The sequence below is a fragment of the Plectropomus leopardus genome, chromosome 4, assembly GCF_008729295.1.
Source record: "Plectropomus leopardus isolate mb chromosome 4, YSFRI_Pleo_2.0, whole genome shotgun sequence".
Taxonomy (NCBI): domain Eukaryota; kingdom Metazoa; phylum Chordata; class Actinopteri; order Perciformes; family Serranidae; genus Plectropomus; species Plectropomus leopardus.
The window spans coordinates 17,134,571-17,159,849 of NC_056466.1; the positions used below are offsets into that span (position 1 = coordinate 17,134,571).

General features: G+C 39.8%; 1 protein-coding gene across 1 annotated transcript in view; it reads left to right on the forward strand.

Moving 5' to 3' along the window:
- The window catches only part of tll1 (tolloid-like 1), a 57,535-nt gene that overhangs the window by 26,506 nt on the left and 5,750 nt on the right, over positions 1–25,279 (forward strand). The window contains exons 7-19 of the mRNA XM_042485480.1: positions 949–1,054; positions 3,499–3,623; positions 5,154–5,269; positions 5,477–5,579; positions 6,830–6,946; positions 7,185–7,330; positions 8,806–9,001; positions 9,104–9,229; positions 10,797–10,957; positions 11,118–11,298; positions 12,736–12,852; positions 18,223–18,348; positions 23,388–23,515. Of these exons, the coding sequence (XP_042341414.1) occupies positions 949–1,054; positions 3,499–3,623; positions 5,154–5,269; positions 5,477–5,579; positions 6,830–6,946; positions 7,185–7,330; positions 8,806–9,001; positions 9,104–9,229; positions 10,797–10,957; positions 11,118–11,298; positions 12,736–12,852; positions 18,223–18,348; positions 23,388–23,515 (1,748 nt within the window). The remainder of the gene's footprint in view (positions 1–948; positions 1,055–3,498; positions 3,624–5,153; positions 5,270–5,476; positions 5,580–6,829; positions 6,947–7,184; positions 7,331–8,805; positions 9,002–9,103; positions 9,230–10,796; positions 10,958–11,117; positions 11,299–12,735; positions 12,853–18,222; positions 18,349–23,387; positions 23,516–25,279) is intronic.

The following is a 25,279-nucleotide window of genomic DNA, read 5'->3' on the forward strand; positions in this document are numbered from 1 at the left end:
ATTGCCTTGAAAAACTTAATCAGATTTATAATTTATAAAAGTTGTTGCAACTTAAACATGAAAAGTTTAATTGAATTAATCTTTCTATGTTTTAGCAACTACAGTAAACTAAGTTTTCTGTGCTATGTATTCTGCTGGTTGCAAACTTGAAGAAGAAGAAAATGTTCTAGAAAATGTGTTTTCTCAAACATGTTAACAAAACAGAACAAACATGTTAACAAAACAGAACAAACATGTTAACAAAACAGAATACATCCTCTTTGTATGATCATGTTAAATCAGACTAACTTGGTTTACTTAAGTTGCAAACATTTAGAAAGAACAAAGTAATTTCACATTTTTCAAGTTGCAACAACTAAACATACTTAAGTAAATACAGATACATTTCGAGAACTTAACAATCAGATATACTGTAAATATAAATTAATATTAACAGTTATAATTTATTTGGTTTCCAATATTAAGTAAGATCAGCTTGTCAGATTTTACAGAGTGTGTGTGTGTGTGTGTGTGTGTGCGTGCGTGCTTTTAAAATTCCCCCTCCTCTCTGGTCCCTGTGTGAGTGTGAATGAGGCTTTTAATGACTGTGAAGTCAACTTGACCCCCCAGACTGCCTCTTTTCCTCCCACACACTCCTCTGCACCACAGCGCAATGTGACAGGTGTAAAATCAGATGACACCACAGTGAATCAGAGCTGACCCTAAGTTTTTATTTAGAAACATATCAGAGCTCTTCATTATTGAGAAAATGTCTCGATCTTTGCAGGCTAAATCATTAAATTATGTGTTATTAGTTCAGTGTTGTGTAAGGAATGTATTATGAAGAGCATATTTGTGATGGTGGTTACACTCTGTTTGTTTGTTTGTTGTATTAAAACCAAAACTTTCTAACACAGCTGTCCTTGTGTGTGTGCAAATGTGTGTGTGTATTTGCCTGTGTGGGTCCAGGCCAGGAGTATAACTTCCTCAAGATGGAGCCAGGGGAGGTGAACTCTCTCGGGGAGCCATATGATTTTGATAGCATCATGCACTACGCCAGGAACACCTTCTCACGGTAACCAGCAGCACAATCTCATCTTTGACTTGAATTTACAAAACAGATCAGATACACCATCTGCCAAAACAGATTTTTCTTCAGTTTAAAGTCTGCTCTGTAATCTTATGAAATACTGACCCTGATTTTATTTTTGAATGCTTGAATGTAGTTCTGTGGGGTGGAGCTGATACTAATTGCCCAGGGCAAGTAATGACTCTGTGCCGCATGTTAGAAATTTGTACAGAGAGACTACAAATGTTCCTTTTCCTTGGCACATAGTGAATCACAACCTACAAACACTTTAACATAAAGGGTTCTGTCTTACACCCTGTGCAAAGTGGTGCACAACAAAGTACAACTATCATTGCTAGTTTCCGACTGTTGCAGCAGTTTTTACAATAAACACCCATGTTGTGCAAGTAGCAAATGTACTTGGACCCATCTCTGCGCAGCTGCGCGTGTAGGTCCTAAACTGATGTTTAGTCAGGCACATTGTTGACCTAATGTTAGGCAGAAAAAAAAGCAATTGTGCCACTGACCATCATTAAAGGGAGCATTATTTAGATGGTGTGATGCACCTACATACGCAGGTTTACAGTGTGTATGCACTTGAAGTTTTCTGCATCTCCTGACATTATATCACTTTCGGCATTGTGTGGCTGTTCTAGGGATGTAAGAAAATGAAGACACGCTCAACGCTACCTCCTTCCACACCTGCTTCACCTCAGGGAGCACTGGTGGATTTCTGTTGGTCCTGTTGGTCTGCTCGCAAACTTTCATTTTGCACGCGAGCAGATTCACATGCTAGTGTGACTTGCTAATACTTAGGGGTCGACATTCCACATTTTAGGCCATACAGAATGTTTTATTATGTTAAAAACACACTATATATCAGCATTTGTACTGTGACTGTAATACAGGGGATTCTACAGATGCTAAGGTCTTAACTAAGTTAGCAGTGTTTAAATGTTAAAACAAACCAATATCTTTTTTTGACCCCATGCTAACTATTCTTTCTTTTCTGACCTGCTCAAAAACAAGGTTGTTTTTTTATCCTCTTTTATTTAAAGTGGCTATAAGTGATTTTTTGTATAACAATGACAAAGCAGTTTGAAATGGACCACTTGAAATGATAAACCCTGAATAACACCTGACTCTACAGCTTCCTGCTGCTTAAAGGAGCTTTTTAATGAGCTTCAGTTCATTGTTTAGCTGTCTATCCCCCAACTTTGTTTTGGTTCACTCTTACCACTCTCACAGTGTTGTTTTCGACCCCAGCAGGCAGCTTTTTTCTTGTGAAAAAGCTCTAAAAACCCCAATGTGCTTCACCTTCTCAGCACCAAACAGAAGACAGAGACAGCTGCTGAACACAGTGGAGCATTTACCACAACAATAGAGAGATATTTCCCACAGGAGTTGGCAGAGACAGCAAACAGAGCTAACAGAGAGTGAATATTAGACAGAAACACAACTTAAAATGAATGATAATGTCTCTCCATAACTACTGGATGTGTAAATAAGCAACTGATTGCTAAGAAGTTTGTTACATCAACTCAAAACCTGATGTCTAAATGAACACGTTTCTGTGCCACAGAGTTCTAGTCACTTGTGCTTTTGTGGATGTTTACAGTTCAAGCACGTTCACTTTGGGAGAAATTGGAAATAATCACTTTTCAGCACTAAACTAATCCTAACTTTTCAGCATCATGAAAACCCATGTTTTCTACTGAAATCAAAAGTTATTTTCTCAGTAAGAGCTGCCATGGGTTCAGTTTACATGCTTTTCATGTGAACATGCTTTTTAATCTCTGCAATACCTACTCTCATGACCCCTCCTATTCCCCACTCAGCTCAACTCACACATTAGAAGAACACTAAAACCACTAGCAGGGCGATTATATTTATATTTTTTGAAGATATATGTATGTATGTGTTGAAATCTCTTATTTGATGTCCTCGAAATCAGAGCATCATGTGTGTTAACCCTTTGACCCCTTACCAAACTGGCCTGATAATAACATAAGAAGGTAATGAGTAATTTTACAAGAAGCTTCGGCAAGAAATGAGTTCAAGTTAAAAGAAAATCACCTGTAAACTTGCTAAAAGAAGAGAAGTGAAGAACAAAAACAAACAAGTAAATGACCTGAAACAAAGCTCTACAGAAAAAAATTGCAAAATTCTACAGCACAATTCCAATAACATGATAATAATAATTATAATCTAATATTTTGTCTCTTTCTTTCTCTCTCTTTCTTTTCTTTTTTTTCAGGTATTTTTTCTTGTCACCTTTTACAAATTTCATGCAGTTTGCGGGACATTTCTTGCAAAGTTGCTCATTGCCGTTTTCAAAATAAAGAAAGCCAGTTTGCTCAGGTCCTATTGAAAGGCATCCGAATGCAGCACAAGAAAACTCATGTCGATCCAGGTTTCAAAGGGTTAAATCTCTCTTTTCCTCACTTCAGGGGGATGTTCCTCGACACCATCCTTCCATCCAGAGATGAAAACGGGGTCCGGCCTGCTATTGGCCAGCGCACCAGGCTCAGTAAAGGAGACATTGCACAGGCAAGAAAGCTGTATAGATGTCCAGGTACTGATATATTTACTATGAGACCACAGTGTGTGTGTGCATGTGTGTGTGTGTGCATGTGTGTGCGCGCGTGTGTGTATTGTCGTTATAGCCAGAAAACAAAAGATGACCCCTGTTTATCCGCTCGTATCTCTGGCGTAAAATATCTCCGCCCATCCATTCTCCGAGGCACAGAGGTGAAGCTGAGTACTTTGTTTTTCCGTGTGACGCTTCCCTCTCTGTTTTTGGGTCTCACACACATCACACGCACTCTTTGCGTCAGTTCTTGTGTACACCCCTGCTGCTCGGGGCGTCCCTCTGGACCCTGTTACACTGTCTCTCATGTGATCTGGATCTGCTCTCACGCCAAGCTGTGGGGTAATGTCGCAATGGTTTACGATTGCAAATGCTGCCATCCCTTTTTGGCCCACGCACTCACATCCCCAAGAGGAGTTCACACTTTAGGTCAACACATGATCTTAGACAAACGGATCAAATTATATTTGTCACCATTCTGGTCTGTGAAATTCACCACAAGTCTCTGTTTCATTGTGGTTTTGTGTCTGTATTCATTCTGTTCTCTGAAAATCCAATTTATCTAACGAAAAGGAAGTATTGCATTTATTTTATTCATTATTATCAAAAACTCCAAATACATTTCAGGATATATGTTATTCTATTAAAATCCATTTTGATACTGGAGCAAGAACAAGACTGTTTGCGTGTCCCAGCTGGAAATAGATATAATTTCAACCTTATAAGGTCATATTTGAGTGATACCATATTCACTGACAGATGAACAGAGCCCCAGGGCATTGTGGGAGGAAAACAGCATGCATGATGGGATAGGAGGGGCACATTTGGCTAACCTCCTTTTGAGAGGGAGCGACGGCGTAAAACTCAGAATGAAGGATGAGGAGAAAAATGTTGCTTGATAATTTTTCCACAAATTTGCATCCAGCTGTAACAGCTTTGTTGTCTTCATCGTTATAAATTTAAAGTCTGTCAGTCTCATTCACTTACAGTAAATGACTTTACTACAGGGGAATGTTTAATTCTGCTAAATGGTGATGACGCTTAATGACTGCGGTCAAGCCTGACATGTATACTGATACACACATGAATACAGACACACATACTGCCTCCGACATGCAAAACTAGCCAAAAACAACACGAAACATGAGTTTGTTTGGGAGGGTAGTTTTAATTCCTTCACTGTTTTTACGAATTAGAAATACACGTTTCCATCTGGACAGATCGGATATTAAAGAATGAGGTAATTGTTTTGACAGAATCGTCTGTAGTATGTTTATTTTGGTAAATTGGCAGTAAAAGATTAAGAAGAAAAATAGATATGAGGGCCACGTGTTCTTCAGCAATGTACCATAAGTATTGGTACACAGCTGAAAGGATTACACAGAACAGCAGGACTCACCACAAAAATGTAACTCCATCTGTGTGTGTCTGTGTCTGTGTCTGTGTCTGTGTGTGTGTGTGTGTGTGTATGTGTGTGTGTGTGTGCGTGTGTGCGTGTGTGCGTGTGTGTTGCAGCATGCGGAGAGACGCTCCAAGATTCAACAGGCAACTTCTCGTCTCCTGGTTACCCCAATGGATACCCCTCGTACACACACTGTGTCTGGAGAATATCTGTTACACCTGGAGAAAAGGTACACACACACACACACAAGCAGAGTAGCATCCTGCAGTGCAGTGAATGTGCATGCACTAACACTAAGATACTGCTGACTTTATATTGATCATGTCCTCACACTACAGGTACCACCCTCCTCCTCTTTTCTGCCTCGCCTTGTCGGTTCTCTGAGTTGCAAACCTGCTGGATTAAATACTTTAAATCTTTACTTTTGCTCCTCCAGATTGTTCTTAACTTTACCACCATGGATCTGTATAAAAGCAGTCTATGCTGGTACGACTACATCGAGGTTCGGGATGGATACTGGAGGAAAGCTCCGTTGCTCGGTAAGATCAAGGGACAGGTTACCCTTTAAAGGAATAGTAGGTCACCAAGAAACAATATACATTGCATATAGTACTCACCTCTCTAAACTGTCTGTGGTTCCAGAAAAAGCTTTATATTGAATGGCATTAAAGGTGTACTGCGCAGGATTGTCACTTACTGTTTGTAAACATGCTCACAAGCTAAAGTGAAATTCACTCTTGTTTAGTGTTTTCTTGCTAAATTTTCATGTTTTTGGGGCAGTGTCTGTCGGATGCATGCTGATTTCAGTCTGGTACCTGCTTGCTACCATTTTACAAAGTCCTGGCCTAACCTGAGCATTGTGGGGTACAAACCAATAAACATCCCAAACACAGAAAATAAGGGGAGAAAAAGAAAATACAGACAGAGGGCAGAGTCTCTGCAGAAAAATACATCACACCACACACTTTTAGCGGGTCATAAGCAGCGATTGAGAAGGATTGCTTCCATACGAATCTATACATATATCTATACATCTATACATTTTTAAGGAAAATCCTGCATAGTTTATCTTTAAGGAGAGTAAAGCACCAGATAAAAAAATCAATGCAAACAAACTTCAACAGAGAACAAACATAAGGTAGCAAGAAAGTTTCTAAAACAGTTTTTTTTAAATTAATATTACTGTGCATAATTCATGAGTCGTACCTCCATTTGCAAGCTCAGGAAAATCCAAGCACAACTATTTTCGCTAAATTATTGCTAAACAAAGCATTGCTGGATTATCCCCCTTTGAAGGAATTAGCTATGCATGTTTGTATGCATTTGCCTGAATGGACAAACTACCTACGACATGCAGACACAAATCCCTTCATGCACTCTGTTCTCATCAGTGCCTTTCAATAGAAAACTTTTTCTGGAACTACAGACAGCCTCCTGGTATTATACACAAGTCATGTTGTTTCTGAGTGACTCATTCCTTTGATTAACTGTTGGGACATTTGTTACTTTATTAGCTTTTTTTATTATGCTGAAAACACCGTCAATGACTGAGATTTCTGTCAATTTAAGACCATGTTCAGACTGACTTTAGCACTGTATCAAAAAATCGATTGGCCAATCCAATGTTTTACCAGATGACATTTCTTTGCATTTCAGCAAACAAATCAATCAAAAATACAGATTACGCAGTATTGTTAGTGTGTTTTTCTTAGATATTTCACATCACATTCATAAGCTATGACACAAACTATGTTTCTCACAGAGTTTGTTTTTTGTGTGTTTTTAACAGGCAGGTTTTGTGGGGATAAAGTTCCCGACGTGTTGATCTCCACTGACAGCAGGATGTGGATTGAGTTCCGCAGCAGCAGCAACTGGGTGGGAAAAGGCTTTGCTGCCATTTATGAAGGTGACTCCTTTACCTTAGGAAACAAATATTCAAATAAATACATAAATATATGATTGTAAATCCACTGCACATGATGAGGCAAAGGCTGGTCTCAAATTTGAGGAGTGACTGTAACTCTTGGGAGATGTTTTCTTGCGTGATTCTTGTATACACAGACGTGTTTCAGGGGTTTTTGGTCAGTGCAGTTAATGCTGATCTGTCCTGTCTGTGTCTCTGTCCATCTGTCTGTCCTGTACAGCGATCTGTGGAGGAGAAATCACCAAAGACTCGGGACAGATTCAGTCTCCCAACTATCCTGATGACTACAGACCATCCAAAGAGTGTGTGTGGAGGATCACTGTGTCTGAGGGATACAACGTCGGGCTCAGCTTCCAGGCCTTTGAGGTGAGTCACACGTGTGTGTGTGTGTGAATGTGTGCGTGGGTGTGTGTGTGTGTGTGTGTTTCTCTCTCTCTTCCTCCCCCTCTGTTTGTGTGTGTTCAGGAATGTCTGGGTCAAATTTCACGCTCGTATAGCTGCTAAGAAGTTAATAATGTTAGTGGTGCGTGTGTGTGGGTGTGTATGTGCTGATGCAGAGACACCGTGCAGTAGAGGATTAGTTTTGTGCTGTAAAAATGTCAGTGTGCTAAATGACTCAATCGGTCCCCAAACTCACTTCACTCTTCTAAGGTCAAAGTTCACCGTTACACAGAGGCAAAGATGAACCTCATTAAAAATCACTCCAGTTCAGGGCAGGGTATTGTTTAAAAAAATCATCATACCTTTGCTCTTAAACAGAGTACCTCATTCAATACCCATAATGTGAATAAAGTGGCATGTAGTAAAGCCAATCTTTTATACGGTTTGGTGGCAACGCTGAACTGCCAGCTCCATCAAAACACAGCGCCTAACCATGCCGCAGACTGTACGGGCTGTAGCTGCTGCTGCAGGAGTGTGAGCTCCGCCCTGGGACAGTTGTGAGAGTCTGCCCCCAAACACAGCGAGAGGGCTAACTGTTAGCATCGCATGGCTAATATTAGTTAACAGTTATTACCGGGTTAAACGAGAGTTGAGTCATTTTGATGTCATGTGACTAGGGTTGCAATGTTATGAGATTTTCACGGTACGATAACCATCTCAGAAAATATGGCAGTTGGATGGTATCACTGTATTACAGAATTATTGTTACTGTCAGTTACAGACACGGAGGTTTTTTGTTTTGTTGAACAATTGTTTTATTACTTTGATTGAAATTTGAAATCTTTTTTTTAAATGTAAGTATGTGTAAAAAGCCTTCCTTCTGAAAATAACTAAAATAAGACTGAGATTCTCCGTCAGATGCATTTTTTTTTCAATACTGTGCATAAGCAAATTTTCACAATATGATAACTGTTAATCTTCATAGGACAGTGGCACTGGTATACAGCTGCAACTCTACATGTGAGTGTGTTGGGAGCATTTAATGGCTCTGTGTCTGATGTTAGCCGCCGCTGCTGTTTTAGCTCATGTGAACTGGGCAGACGTGGATCTGACCCTTCACCAGGAGGAGTGTGACTTCTCAGCAACAGATGTTCGCTGATCAAGCGGGGAGACGGGACGGTCCTGAATCAGATCCCGGGCACAAAAAGGATTCAGTGCAGATATTGTTTGACTGGGGAAGTTTCTATACTACTTGGTAATGAATTATTTCGGTCAATACCATAAAAGTATTGAGCACCGATACACAGCCCTGCTCCAGTCACTTTTTTTGACTAAAACTACACAAATAAAATCCGACTTGTAAAAAGATGACGTTTTCTGTCACAGGTTTTGCTGAGATTGTTGCAGCTCACAGGACGGATGTGTATATTCACAGCGTTTTTGTGTGAATGTTTTCGTAGATTGAGAGGCACGACAGCTGTGCTTACGACTACCTGGAGGTCCGAGACGGCCCTCTGGAGACAAGCCCTCTGATTGGTCGATTCTGCGGCTACGACAAACCTGAGGATGTGCGCTCCACTTCACACACGCTGTGGATGAAGTTTGTCTCAGACGGGACGGTAAACAAGGCCGGCTTTGCTGCAAACTTTTTCAAAGGTGTGTGTGTCAGTTGATTGTTTTTTTTCTCACGTAGCTTTTTAACCAAAGCATTCTTTGTGTGTGTGAAAATAAATGTGCGCTGACGTGTGTGTTTTTCAGAGGAGGATGAGTGTGCCAAGCCAGACAATGGTGGATGTGAACAGAGGTGTGTAAACACTCTCGGCAGCTTCAAGTGTGCCTGTGACCCAGGCTACGAACTGGCTCCCGACAAGAAGAGCTGTGAAGGTAACTGTGTGTGTGTGTGGTGTGTGTGTGTGTGTGTGTGTGTGTGTGTAATGTAACTGTGTGTGTGTGTGTGTGTGTGTGTGTGTGTGTGTGTGTGTGTGTGTGTGTGTGTGTGTGTGTGTGTGTGCGTGTGTGCTGAGTTCATGTTTGTATGTGCATTCCTTTTGTTAGCCGTTGCGTGTTTCTGTAGGATATGAGTCTAACTCAGCAGAAAAAAAAACATCCGAGCAGCCTCCATCAACAGGAAAAAACATCTTTCTGACACAAAGCCACATGCCTCGGCTGCTCAAATGCCACAAATGCTGTGAAGGTCCTTTAATCCCATGAAATAGATTAACAACCCGCAGTGACCCGCATACTGAAACAACTGAAACCACTTCACAGGCAGAGGGAAGAAGCTATGCTGAGAGAAATACAATACAAATTGTGGTTTTGCTGTATTTCTTTGAAGAGCAATAGTTACTTTGGCATCCTTATTGAATTAATGTGTGGGAAAATCATGTAGACAGTTGATTTAAAGGGGAAATAGACAACTTTTTGCTTTAACTTATCATTATGAAGTAAATGTTGATTATACAATGTAATGGCTACAGAATAATCACACCATCAGTGTTTGGATTGGTTTCCTACAAGCCTCACTTTCACTGAGCAATTCTGTCTGCCACCGCGTCTTCTGGGAAAATGAAGGCTTGATTTAGAGCTCAAAGAGAGTGCATCAACCATTGCGCAAACAAAACAGGGAAAGGATAGAGCTTTTGTTTTCCAGGGAAGCTATTGGTATCTATCCACAGTTATCAAAGAGTATTAATGTACGGTAATAAGACCACATCACTGTGTATTAATTTTGCCTGCAAGTTTATTTGCTTTGTTCTGATAATGACGTGACGTTATCTGAGCTGCTTTTTTTGCTTTTATTGACTCACAAACAGAAAGACTGCAAAACGAAAGACAGAAAAACAAATTACACAGTTCATTGACATACATGTGAGTCCTGCTATTTATGACCCCCATTCTAACCAAAATTAAAATCAAGATTGAAACCAACTCCTCACCAATGCGCCCCTCAAATAATATAAGTTCCAAACATAATTAATCTCTCGATATTTTCGCTATACTGTTATCTCACAAAGATAACATGTAATGTTATAAAAACTGTTGTAAGCCTAACTGTGGGACTACATAGACAAAATATCTCAGCATTGCAGAATACCAGCCTGGTATTGAAACACAAACATCATGATGTTTGTGTGTCTTACATATTTGGAAAAATATGGATTTGACAGTTGGCTGTAGCCTGAAACACAATGATTTACACTTTTAAAAAACAGTGAATTTGAAACCTGAATAAAAACATCTGACTTACACATCGACCAGATTCACCACCGCCTTCTAATGTAAGCTGCGGTTTGGCACACTCAGGGTAGTCCGACTCTCACCACAATGTCAAATAAAACAGCTCAGACACTCCTCATTTTTCCGTGTAATTCTGTCCTTGTGGCCCGTAATACATGTAAACACATACAGTATATCATTTCCTGGGTGTGTGTGTGTGTCTGAATTGTTTCAGCGGCATGCGGCGGTCTCCTCTCGAAGTTGAACGGGACCATCAGCACTCCTGGTTGGCCTAAAGAGTATCCACCCAACAAGAACTGTGTGTGGCAGGTGGTCGCTCCCACTCAGTACCGCATCTCCATGCAGTTTGAGGCCTTCGAGCTGGAGGGGAATGAGGCGAGTCGTGTGTGTGTGTGTGTGTGTGTGTGTGTGTGTGTGTGTGTGTGTGTGTGTGTGTGTGTGTGTGTGTGTGTGTGTGTGTGTTAATAATAGAGAAATCAGCATAGTAGCCATTATTGATGTGTGATGATTACAAGAGCCTTATTTGTGTGTCTAGGTGTGTAAATACGACTATGTCGAGGTACGCAGTGGCCTTTCCTCCGACTCTAAGCTGCATGGTAAATACTGCGGCACTGAGGTCCCCGAGGTCATCACCTCTCAGTATAATAACATGAGGATTGAGTTCAAGTCTGACAACACCGTCTCCAAGAAAGGCTTCAAGGCTCACTTCTTCTCAGGTAAGACATGTGTGATACAACTCTGTGTGTGTCAGGAGTGGGCAGAGCAGTCTACTTTGTTTGGAACATTTAGACGGTCGATGAAGAAGTTTAAAATGCATACATACATTGATACAAATTTTTTTGCAAGAAACTGGTTTATGACTAGTTTGACATTGCCAGACCAAATTGCATCAAAACATATACATAAATATCTCATACAGCGGCACTTCAGAAATCCCGACCTATCACTTTAAGGTCAGTACCGATGTGGCCAAACTGTAGAACTAAATAGTCACGTAATGGGCCCAAAAGACTTTTTCCCATAGACTTACATTGTGAAAGAGACATCTGCAAATCAGTGGACACATTTTTTTGAGTGTCGCGAACCCTTCAGAACAACTTATTTCACTTTCAGGATTTGATCATTTGGTCCGAAAACATTTTGAAAGTCTAGAGGAGACACACAATTAAATAATTTCATTCCCCTCAAAGTTAACTGAGTGTGTCGTATGCCTGCGCTATGAGCCATACCGTACGGAGCAGTGCCGATTATCCAGGTAATTTTATACAAGGCAGTTGAACCAGTTTGGCTTCATGAGCAAATCTCATAGGAATGAACGGGGTCCCGCCTCCAATGCAGTATCCAGGTCTCTTTATACATCCACGGTCTGGACAGGAGTTTGACCAGGTGCATCTGCCAGAGCAAATAAAACATCACAGATTCACCTGCTTTCCAGGCTAGCTCACAACTGGAATTCATTGCAGTGAAATAAAATGTTATTGCTCACCAGCTGCTTCACTGGTGTCTAGCTAAAGTTTTTCACCTGCAGACTATTTTGATCTCCATAACAAATATATTAAAACCACCTGCAACACCCCAAAATTGTTTTTCAGTGTAAATTGCCTTTTTTTGTTGGTTTGTTTTAATTTATTGTTTATTTATTTTACCCATAATATCCATCCATAGCAACAACCGTGTTGTTAAATTGTTAAGTTTAAAACTTATATAAGGTTTGGGTAAGATCATTGAGATGCTTAAATATCATAATCAGTTAAAGTCAACTGCCAGTGGAAGATGTAATGCAAACCAGGGTCTTTACCCATTCAATAACCCTCCAACTACCTCCATATCTTTTCATTGTGCTACATGGATGTCACACTCCCTCCTGCATTTTGCATGTGGTTTTGGCCCTGAACATGTTGCATATAGATGTGTACTTTTTCCATTCCTGATTTGTGTCGTCTGCCCACCTTTGCTGCAAGTTAATTTGTGCATATGTCTGCTTGCATGGTTGCAGTATTTGTGGGAATATCCATATGTTATGTGTGCACACCCCTCTGTGTTTCTGCCTGTCTACATGTGTTGTGTCTGTCTGTCACGCTGTGTCTCCTGAGCGTCCACCAGCTCTCGGGCCTCCTGCAAACCCACCCTGCGCTCTGCCCTCTCTCCCTCAGACAGCCTGGCTCTGTGTCGTATGATTGTGTTTGAGTCATGCCAGGACATAAAACGCGACCGCCCCCCCTCCCGTGGCCACATCAACAACAAGCTGGCGACCTCATCAAAGGTCAGAGGTAACATGACCTCACAGTCGGAATCTCTGATTGGCTCTGGTCCACCGTGTGATGAGGGAATGGATGGATCCTGTTTTAATGACGTGGACCATTGTACAATCCATTCTCCTCCAGAGGGAAACATGTGCCTCGTCCCAAATCCATGCTACGCATTAACACTAGTGTCAGTGGTATTACATCAGTATCATTTGCACAATACAGTGTTAACATTTAATGACTTTTAGCAGAAAATTTTATCATTATACAACTTTTTGTGGTCCAAATTAAATATTCAATGCTTGCTGCTATAAGAATGAAAAAAATAATATTTTTTTAAGCTTATTTTTACCTTTCATACATTCATACATTTGATGTCCTATCATGGTCTCATAAAAACAGAAGAAGATATTTTATTGCTTTGAATATCAGTAAGATTTTTTTTATATGACCCTGCATAAATTTGCCATATTGTGATAAATGCAGTTATACTATGCAGGGATTTTGTGGCTTACTTCTGTCTGAGTCTATACATTGTCTTTGTTTTTAAGAAAATCCTGCATAGTGTATCATAAATGTAATGAACTGTTTTGTAGCAAAAGGAAATTATTTGACAATGGATGTCAAATTAGGAAACCTAAAATTTTTTGATGATATGTTCCTAAAACTTCCCAACTGCCCACTACTTATTTACATTTTGAATTATATAAAATTTGATTTCATTTTAAGACATTCAACTCTAAAAGGTCTGCACTGTGTCACGTGGCAAAATGTCCTCAACGCCACACTCAAAAATAAATAATAAATTAAACTTAGACACACTACATACTTGAAACCAGTTAGTATGAATATGGAATTGGGACACAGCTATGATTCCCCACTAAAAACACAACAAATATCCCCTTCTTGCTGTTGCAGGGATTCATTTGTTGGATGTTAACATTAAATAATAACATTTAGAGGAAGCTGTCCTGAAGACAAGTTCCATATTTCTCTTTTCTCACACTGTCGTTTACAGTAATTAAAAGAGAAATCATGAAACTGATCCAAAATGCAACTTTTCCTTGTCCTTCGGCGGTAGTAAAGCTGTCAACTGGATGTGCTCGTCACCATTAAACTACCTGCAGAGCACCTGGGAGATAAACCGCTCAGTGAAGCATGTCACAGAGAAATTACTTTCACTCAGATATGGATAATTTGTGTGCGTGTTGAACGTTTTTGTGAGAGTCACTCTTCTATTGTCAGGAGCTTTTGGTTGGCAAAGATCCAGCAGCTTTAGGAAGGTCCCTTCGGCCTCCCACACACTACTAATCCATGTGAGTGTGCACGTGTGCGTGTGTGCACGCATGTGTGTGTGCATGTGGATATTGTGTGCTTGACCTGAAGAAAGCTACAATGGACACTGTGCAGCATCAACCGTAAAGCTTCTTAGCCTGTGATAGGGTGAGACCGAGCCCACAATAGCACTGTAATACCACATCGGACACAGACAAACACACACACACACACACACACACACACACACACACACACACACACAGGGAGAGGAGGATTTAGTGGTTTCATTAAAAGCAGATCTAGTTTGATTCACAAGCTCTTGAGTTGAGGTGAGACTCTGCGTCTGTGTCTAATCTCACATCTCTTTATAGGAATCTGTCTCTCACTCACAGTCACAAACACACTCGGCCGTCTCCCACACTCTCCCCTCTGCATGCGCTTGTCTTCCTGTGCGGTCATCTCTAAATCCCCACCTCTTTGTTTCACTCTGACACCGTCATTGTTGATGTTAACGTGGCAGCCCCACACAGAGCCGGTCTTAGCTGCTCCGTCCACCTCCACCCTGTGATCCTCAGTGTTCAGCTTCACTCAAAAAGGCTTTGTCCTCACTCAGCCACCTCGAGAAGAAGCCGTGAGGTCAAAGACGCCATAAATTAAAGGACGATTGAGAGAAAATGAATGAGAAGTAGAAAACACTTCTGTTATGTTCTTTCAGTTTTTGTTTTTAAATCAACAAAATATCCAAACCTTTTAACCTTTTAGGACCTGGATCAATATCAGTTTTGTTGTGCTGCGTTCAGATGCCTTTCACAATCATTGAAACCAATGGTACCTGAAATTTGTTTGATTTCTTTTGAGGCAATAAGCAAATTAGCAAAAAAAAGCTGTGAGAAGATTATTATCCAAAAAAAAAAGAAAAATAAAGTCCAGGAAACTGTATTTATAATTATTATAATTATTTATTTAAAATTATGACACACACAAAAAATATTTTTCATACTTTCTTAAGGTCATTTTCTTGTCTCCTTTTGTTTTTTTTTTACTTTTCTTTTAGTTGGCCATTTTTTGGGCTATTTTCTTGGAACTTTTTACTGATGATTTTTTGCAAAAGTTTCAGCGCAGACAGATAAAACTGGGTTGTTATTGAGAGGCAGGTGAAGTTTCTGAAAAACGTCACTGGAGTGTCATAACAAGAGCCGTTTCGTTTGTTGTTAATAGATAACCACCAACAATTTGTGAAGGAACAAGAAAAAATGACTTTGAACACGTAGATTTCTGAGCCACATGTCCAACGGGGCAACTGAAAATAATCATTACAGTTGATCCCTGAATGTGGGATAACAATTAAAAAAATCTTCAAGCTACTTTAAAACAAAAGGGGGAATCTGTTTGTTAAAAGAGTTGTTTGACATTTTTGGGAATATGCTTATTTGCTTTCATACCGAATGTCCAAAAAGAGTTGAAAAGATACTCCAGAAAGCAGCCGATTAGCTTAGCTTAGCACCGAGACGGGAAGCAGAGAAAAACAGTCAGCCTGGCCAAATCCATGTACAAGCATCTCTAAAGCTCACTAATTAACACGTTATATATTTATTTTATTCATGCAAAAAACTAAGAGTAAGAACTAAATTATAAAGCATTTGCTATGCCTTGCTTTACATAATAAATACAGTATAACCAGTTGTGCTAAGAGGTAATTATTTGAGCCAAGAAAGATATTAATTAGCATAAAAGATGATAATAATAATGGAAATTTCATGTAATGCAACTGTTTTATAAACAGCAGTAAGGCATTATTGCTCTGTTAAGAAAATCACTTCTCCTTGTTTGTATGCAAATTTATGGAGCAAAGTGCCTCAAAATCTAATCAGTTTATTCATGGAGGGAATTTGTGGTCCACATTTAGGCGTCACCATGACAACTTAATGTCCCACATATACTATGTCCCACATAAACTATACCATGTACCATGGAGAGTACAAAATCACAGAGAAGTAGGTCTCTGGTATCTCTCCAGATTTAAGAGACGAGTCTCGTGAGATCCAGACGTGACGACAGAAGCTCTCGTCACATTTTATAGTTTCTCTTCAGCCGGCCGGCGGACACATCAGAGGAGAGCACAGCTGATCTGACAACAGCTGTTATAGTCAGAGACGCCTCAAAGCCAAGGTCAAGTCTGACCACAGAGCAGCCGTTAACCGTGAACCCCAAGAGCGGCACTGAGAAAGTTTTACCGGCCAACTGAACCTGACACACACTAACGAACTTAACCCTTTATAGAAGGCCACTCTGTTGTTGCTTTTATTAATGCTTTCTTTTATCGCCCCCTCCTTTCCGCAAACCTTTCTTTTGGAAACATGTAGGCTTTTCAAATAGGACAACATTTAACCCTTTGGAACCTGGAGTGACGTCATTTTTCTTATGTTGCTTTTAGCCACCTTTCACAAGTATTTAAGCCTTTGATGCTCAAGCAAATTGGTGCAATTTCTGTTAAAAAAAACTTGGTAAAAAAGGCAATGAGCAACTTGGTAATAAATGTTCCACAAGCTGCAAGAAATTAGTAGATTTAGAAACTATTTTTTTTTAAAAAAACAATGAAAACATGTCTCAGGTGACTGATCATAGCTACATATTTAAATGATGTAACAGAATTATTATTATTTTTAAGCGCTTTTCCAAGTCTTGCTTACCTTGTTTGTTTATTTGTGCTTCATTTTCCTTTTTATTTATTTATTTTTACTAATTTTCAGTTGACTTTTTGACTTTTTTCTACATGTTTCTTCATTTCTTCTTTTGTTGCTTATTGCCTTCTCCCCCTGTTTTGGAAAGAGCCAATTTGCTTAGATATCAAAGAGTTAAAGCTGTAATGGCTCCACTTAATTCACCCTTTGCCAAGCCTCGCCCTGCTTAGTTACTTATGCTACATCCTAGTATGGCACATATATGTAACAGTAGTATAGTTACCACTCTGTATTCTTAGTTAGTCTTGAAACGATGGGTCCCTCATTTCACACTGATGTAAAAAAAAAAATATCCAGCAACTGCTCATTTTGTCAGATGAAATCACAGCTGAATAGTTACAAGAACCCTGCAAGGGCTCTTCAACACGCACTTTAAGACTACACGTATAATATAATGCTGAAACTCTGAGGTTAAGCGTCAATCCTCACAGATTATGTAGAGGACAAAGACGTAGAGACTTGAGCATTGTTCTTTTATTGAAAGCTACACCACAGATTTATTCATTCTTTATTGTTGCTTGTAAAGGTATCTTTCACTTTTACAAGATAAACGGCTTTTGGGGATTTGGATTAACCGATGAGTTTGGCAAAAGAAACGCTAACTTGTGTAATAAGTAGAGTGTAAACTTCCCCAAATCCAATAAAGTGCAGGACAGAGCCGCTAACACTGTGATACGCAGTAGTTGCATCCAGGACCAGCTTTCACACATTGTGTGTTACATTAAACAATAGTTGTGTCGCTCATGAACAAGGCTTTTTAAAATGTGACTCAACAAATTAATGTAGTTGGATAATTAAATGGAAGTAATGCTCCATATGTAAATAGCTACAAATTGAACCAAAATTTGCTCAGGCTTCAAATGGTCAAGTAGCTTGAGAAAGTTGTCTGAACGCAGCAGAAGAAAACTGTTGTCGAATTAGGTTGCAAAGGGTTAAACTCTCAGCCCTGTAATAAAAACTTAAATTTGGCAGGTGAATAATGAACAGTATTGTGAGTATTGTGCAGTCTTACAGATGTTGTGGGTGATCATGTTTGCCAAGCATGATTGCTGGATATTTATGTTCATGTTTCTCTTTATTTTTTAATCTTCTTTTATTTTTACATTTTTTATTGAGCGAACTCTCCGAGTTTGTTTTTCTCTCTGGTCTTCTCTTTATATCACTTTGTTTCTCCAGCTTTCCCTGCCGTCTGTCCCTCACTCCTTTTCTTATCATCTCTATTTCTTTTTCAGAAACTCTCCTCCCCTTCCTGACGGTTTCATCTTTCCACTCCTCTCTCCTGCTTGACCTCTTGCTTCCCTCCACTTCATCTTTTTTCTTTTTTTTTTGTTGCTGTTTCCACATGAGTGATGTGTTGCATGTGTATCTCTCACAGACAAAGATGAGTGCAGCAAGGACAACGGCGGCTGCCAGCACGAGTGCATCAACACAGTGGGCTCGTACGTTTGTCAGTGTCGCCATGGCTTTGTACTGCATGAGAACAAACATGACTGTAAGGAAGGTGGGTTTCACATACATTCACATCAGCACACACACTGGCATAAAAGCATCGGGGTGCACATGCACGCGCCGCCACATTCACACAAGCATGTGCTCATTCACAAGAACAGTCATCGTCCATCATACGGCCCTTACTCTGTTTATCCACATCAGAGTCACCATGACAACAGACTGGTCCTGTCCATCTGAGCAGTGTTTCCTTTACATGCATACAATTCTACACCTGGTGCCTGCAGACAGAGCTGTGGACCTGAAGCCTAAGTTATGGGCACTTGGCATCTTAAAGATGCATTTCACCAATATAAAGAAGACCCTCACATAAAACAGGATGTCTCTATAGTAGAAAGACAAATACTTTTCAAATTTGTGCTACATGACCAGAGGAAACAGAGAAAAAGTACGCTTTTGCTTTAGAGGTAGAAAACCCGCAACTACCAAAATGTTAGGCTCCCACTGGTGGGTGACGTAATGCGGACTGGTCTATGAGAAACGATGGCGGCTGGCTGGATCTTTTATTACAGATAAACAGTAAGCTAAAACATGTTTCTGAAAACATTTGAGGCGAGAAATATCCGACTCAGGAACAGAATCTTGGTTTGTATTTGATCAGTGCTGCTTAGTTTTAACACTTAAAAATTCAACCACAACCACTTAATTTTGATGAGTAATTAACTTAAAGTGTGTGTTCATAAATATGGTAATTAAATAACACTTAAATTAAAATAAATAACACACTTTAATTTCTATAATGTGGAAAACTTAGTTGGGACAAATTAACTTGTATGGGTTGTCAACTTAAAAAGTTTTGTTCATAACCCTATTCATACATTTTATGTTGAAACATTGTAGGCGAGAATTAGGCAGTGCAGTAACATAATCTTGATTTACATTTCATCAGCGCTGCCTAGTTTTACCGTTTGAGATTATTTTGGTGCGAGTTTGAGAGAGAGAGAAGGGCGGGTGTGTCTCAAAAAGCCGTGTGAGACAGCGGCTGGTAGCAAGCAATCACGGACAATATGAAAATGCAGAAGTACAGCCTGTAGTTTGAGCAACAGCCCCAAAAGCTCCTCCAAATGACGTAAATCACATCATTTGGAGAAGCTGTGGGGGAGAAGGGATATCTATGAGGGAAGTTTCCCACAGTTTATCAGCACACACTACCCACATTGTTGTGACACAAAGCTGGTTGAAAATCAGTGCAGTATCCCTTTACGCCACAAAGGTGAAGACTAGAGACATAATTTTGACTTGAAAACGTTCAATTCCCAAGTTTGACCAAATTTTAAAATGCTGTGTCACTGTAATGCTCAGCATTCGGACATCTGAAAGATTTTCATCCGTGACTTTGGAATGTGCGTGTGATGACTTGTGACTTGCTCTGAAATACTTGAGACTTAACTTGGATTTGCCTGAAAGGTGCAAAGATGCAGCACAAACAGGCCACACTAAGTTCATGGTTATAACCAGAGAAATAACACATGTGGTTATAAATAATATTTGTCATAAAACTTTATTAAATCATTTGTCTTGATCCTTATCCTGAAAGACTTGAGACTTAACTCAAACTTGCTACAAAAGACTTAAGAAGAAACCCCAGCTCTGCCTGCAAATCACTGAGGCTGTGTTCGCTGTGATCTGTGTTTGTGTTTGTGTGTGAGAGAGGGGGAGAGGTTTCAGTCTGACCGAAAACGCTATTTATTAAAAGCAATTAGCACATTCCCGCACACACACACACACAAAACTGTTGAATTGACATATTATGCTCAGCTCTTTGAAGTTCAGCTCGTTGAACTTTTGAACGTGCGCGCACACACACACACACACCACACATCAACACACACATACTCACCTCACTAAAGGCTCCCTGTGCTGCTCATAAAAACACTCATGTTTCAAACATCTGGGAGCTTGAAAGCTTTGCATGTAGCGCTGTCTTCCTGTGTGTGTGTGTGTGTGTGTGTGTGCGTGCGTGCGTGCGTGCGTGCGTGCGTGCGTGCGTGCGTGCGTGCGTGTGTGTGTGTGTGTTTATGTGTGCATTAGGCCAGCTTGACCCAGTAACCTTGCAGTGTCATGTTAAACCATATTCCCAGCACACAGCTTGTGTCCGTGTGTGGTTATGTACATGCATATGGCATGTGCATGAGAGATTCTCCACATGTGGAGATGCATGTTTGGATAGCGTGACAGGTGCTGTTACATGTTGGATTGACACAAACATCACTTTTTTGTGATAGTAGGCACCTGCCAGAGGTGTGTGACACCATGAGACACCTGGAAGAAAACTTAAATTCAGTTTTCTTTATGGTCTCAGGGATCTTGTTTTATCTTTATCATGAAAGGAAGAAATTTGTTGAACTTGAGAGTGTTGGGTTTTTTACTTAATTACTGGTGTTATGATGCTGTAGCATTGTAAACTATCACCTGTGCTGTAAACGACAATAACGTGATAATGTAAAAAGGTAGTTTTCTGTGTCAGACAACACGATTTATTGTCAGCACTGAAATGATTGTATCATGTCAGTTGCTAGGTTTTTTAACGGCGTGAGAGTCTTCTGTAAGTATAGTGTGTGTGTGAAGTGACGTCTGTGTTTAATTCTTTGCCTGTGAGAAGACTCTCCTTTACATTTATACATTGTTGTTGTAAATCAGTTCATCTCATTCTGTATGTGGGTTCAGTTTGTCTGACTCTAAATAAAAACTGTCACTCTGGAATTCATCCTGTTGTCCTGTGCATGCCTCCCGTCTCCCTCCGCCTTCATTAAGCCGTTCATTTAACTCATTTAAATGCCGTGTGTGACTCAGGCTGCTGTGGGTAGCTCTCTGCTGCTTTTATTTTGACAGTTACAAACTCTCTGGGAGGAAAGCAGTCAGCAGAGAGAAATGGACTACCAATGGATAATAGAGTTTTGCACTTAAGTTTTTTTAACTTAAGTGCATTTACACCGATATCTAACAAAGTGAATACTCCCTATTGAATAGACTAATAATACATAAATAATACTGACTGCTGCAAAACTGTTTCTGTAACATTTTAGCTTAACAACGTGAGCAAAGCTGCAGGTTCCTGAGGTGTAGTTTCTTCCTTGACTTGGACTTGTCTTAAATAACTTTAGACTCGAAATAATTAGGACCAAAAAGATTGAACAGCACTGCAGTCATCTTCACTGAGACTTGACTTGGACCTGCTCTTTAGGACTGGAGATTCGTGCCTACTACTAAAAGACTTTAAAAATACTTTTACACCCTCTCACATTTAAATACAATGTGAGTTTGTAGTCACACGCTGTAAGAGTTTGCAAAGACTGGGGATCTTGCAGGATCACTATTTTCAAGACTACAACCAGATTCTTTTTGAGATTATTTCCAATCATGCTTCTGGTGGAAAACATTACACCAAACATATTAACAATTCCTTACATTTCCACAACAAAACATAACTTTAGAAACACAAGATCAAAGGCGTCATATGTCAACGTTTTCATGGCATGAGTACAAACTTTACATTTTGGATTTGTCGCCTCAACTTGTGACCAGCATCTGTTGGTCTCCTACCGTATTTTAGTGGGAGGTCACACAACACACAACAAGAGGTGAACTGTCTAAAATAAGTGCTGGTTGGTGGATCAGATACACGCCGAAATAAACGTTGATTGTTTTTCACTGCACAACACCAAATTCGCCTTTTTTTTCCACAGTAAAGGTGAACCGAAGCTTGTTCATGTTCTTGCGCCTCCTCAGACTCCCCTCTATCTTTATTGTCTAGCTGGTTTGCTGCCTTCTGTTTGGTGCTGGAGAGAGCTGTCGGTTGTTAGCAATGTTTACGTCAGTGAATTTCACTATATGTATGAACAAGGACTAAAAAATTAGATAATATAAACATGTTGAATTTTATTGGAACTTCAGTACGAGAAGAAGACAGACTTAGCTCGGTCTGAGTTTTATGACCAATTTACACCAAAAAATTGAGATTATAAGATTGGCCGCAACTGTAGCAAAACTTTCATGATTTAATTCCAAAACAGAAAATTTGAAAAGTTTGATGTAAGACCAACATTATTCAGTAAGACTTGAGACTTTGAATTGTCCCAAATGACCTGTGTGACTTTGACTTGCCTAAAAGATGCAGCACAATCAGAGGCTCATTTTTGTTGCTTTGGGAAAAAAAACAGCTAGAGGTGCAAATCAGTGCTGTTGCACACATGAGGTTGAGATGTGGTTACTGTAAAGGCCAAGGTATACGACTCGCATCGTTTTCATACTCATCAAACCATTCAGTAACCTCTCGTACAATCTATCGCAGCATTGGACTTTGTTATGATTGTCCATCTCCATCTCTATTGCTTTTATTTGTCACTTGACTGATTATACAGTATGTGTTCTATAATGTTAAATTATATAACATTAAAAGGGATTTGGATGAATTTGCTGTATGTATTTACAATCTCATAACTGCAGCCTACAATGGGAAAAGAATTTTAAGCTCCGTAATCAGATGTTTAGGAAACAATCCTACACGTCCTGTGTTTTGAGGATACATTTCCTAAACATCCAATCACCAAGGGCTTAGATTTTAGATACCAGTGTTGGCAGTGAGTGCTGTGTTTTATAGGAATGGTTCAAAATAGTCTCAATGTAACTAATAGTTGTTGTTTTTTTCACTGTTTTTGCATCTAAGGTTTAAATACCACTCAGAATAACAACACAAACTTCATCTTTAAATATATTTGGTAACCGATGACTTGTACTTTTACAAATAGAGATTTTTATATATGCTGTACTCAATCTGTGCAAAGTACAGAAGGCTCTCTGTAGCAGTGTGTTTGTTTAAAGCGTGCGTCCATGTGAAATTCACACTGAACTTGTCATCAGGATGTGTTTCTTTGAAATCTTTTCTCTCTCGTTTGGTTCTTTCGTTTCTCTCCTTCCTGTTCCCTTTCCATTTCCTCTGACCTTTTCCTGTGCAGCCTTGATTTTAACTTCCTCTCTATGTGTGTGTGCTTGTGTGTTTCTGTGTGTGTGTGTGTGTGTGTGTGTGTCCAGCTGAGTGTGAGCATAAGATCCACAGCCCCAGTGGGACCCTGAGCAGCCCTAACTGGCCAGACAAGTATCCGAGCCGTAAGGAGTGCACCTGGGACATCACAGCCACGCCGGGGCACCGAGTCAAGATAGTAAGTTTGTTGAAATCAAGCAGATTTTGGTTCTTTAAAACGTTGACGCAGCCATTATCTGCCTTCTTCCCTGTCTCATTTCAATGCATTATTCTGTCTGTGGGGTCATATCGGATGTTAAACCCTCAGACTACCCTCCCCCCGTCTTTCTCTGTGATCTATCTTTTCCATGTTCCACTTATGAAACCCAAATGTGAACGGGGGAGAAAGCGCACGTTTGTATATTCAGGCTAACTGCAAGCGTGTGCTCATGCGTTAGAAAGAGGCCTTGGGCAGTAGCCATCTGTGTCCTTGTGGCTTTCTGTGCGTGTGTGTGTGTGTGTGTATGAGTTCATTTAGCTGGCACGTACACACACATGCATTTGTGCATGTAAGCATTTATGTGTCACCACAAATAGTCATCTCCACATTTTTCGACTTACTGCAGATGTACTTGTTTAGGAATAAACTGCCATATTCTGCTCTGCCATGTGCATCATGGATAGAAGATGGTTGCTGCTGAAAAGTTTCAAGTCTGATTTATGTGGTTATTTGTCCAAAGGAGAGAGGAGATGATGAGAGCTGGCTCTTACAGATGGTGTTTGGCCAACAGTGTTAGCTTTGATGCAAATGGAGTTTCTCCCAACTCAGGTGGATTCACAGAAGATGCTTAACAGCGTTTGCATGAGGTGATCTAGACATAAACACAAACACACATGCTGTGCTTTTAGACCCACAGTGGCCTTAACCTTAATCATTACTGCAACATCCAATCCAATTTTATTTATAAAGCACATTTTGAAACAACTGAGTCAACCAAAGTACTGTACATCAATAAATAGTTTTGAAAAAATTGCATAAATATCATAAAACAGGACATAAAAATACCCAAACTGTTTACAAAAAGGCAATAAAACCACAAGGTAAAACCACAAAACTCAACTCTCATACTAGGTCTGAAAAAGCCAAAGAGAACAAATGAGTTTTTAAATGAGATTTAAAAACAAATCTAATCTTAACCTAGATCTGAGTCTATCTCTGACGCTAAAGTCTGTTGTTAACAATCAAACAGCCTTCTGAAGACTAGACAAAATAGTCGCACTTGTTAGTTCAAAATGTTTTGATACACTCTTCACAGACACATGCTATTGAGAACCAGCTAAGATGCAAGCTGCATTCGATAAGATAAAATTTGATTTATTCTGAGGAAAATTGCTGTGCAGCAGTTGCAGTGCAAAGCAGGAAGATTGCAAATATAAAAATGCTCTATTTGCATGGGACTAGTATTACCTTGGACCTCTATCTATTTTATTTTAATTTAATTTAATTTTATAAGCTGGAACAAGCTGACTTTGGCATTTGAGCTTGAAAATTCAAACTTTTTTCACCATCACTGATAAATTAATAAACTAATCTAAAATGCATGTATATTTCGATGCTGAAACTCAAACTGGTCCTCACGTCAATACAAGCACAGGAGCAGCGCATGTCCCACATTCACACCGCGCTTCAGATAATCCTCCTAAAGTCCACTCATGGTTCTAATGCAAATAGTGTCACACTTTACAATATGCACACACAGTCCTGGTCTAGACACACACACACACACACACACACACACACACACACAGAGAGACACACGGAGTTCAGTCTGTGGTCTTGCAAAGTATTATGATTTGGCTCGTCACCTCACTTCCTCTCTGCAGCTGCACGCTGAGCTCGCTGCATTTTATCAAAACTGTCATCAACCATCATTTAGTTTTGATAATCTCTTTTTAACGCTTA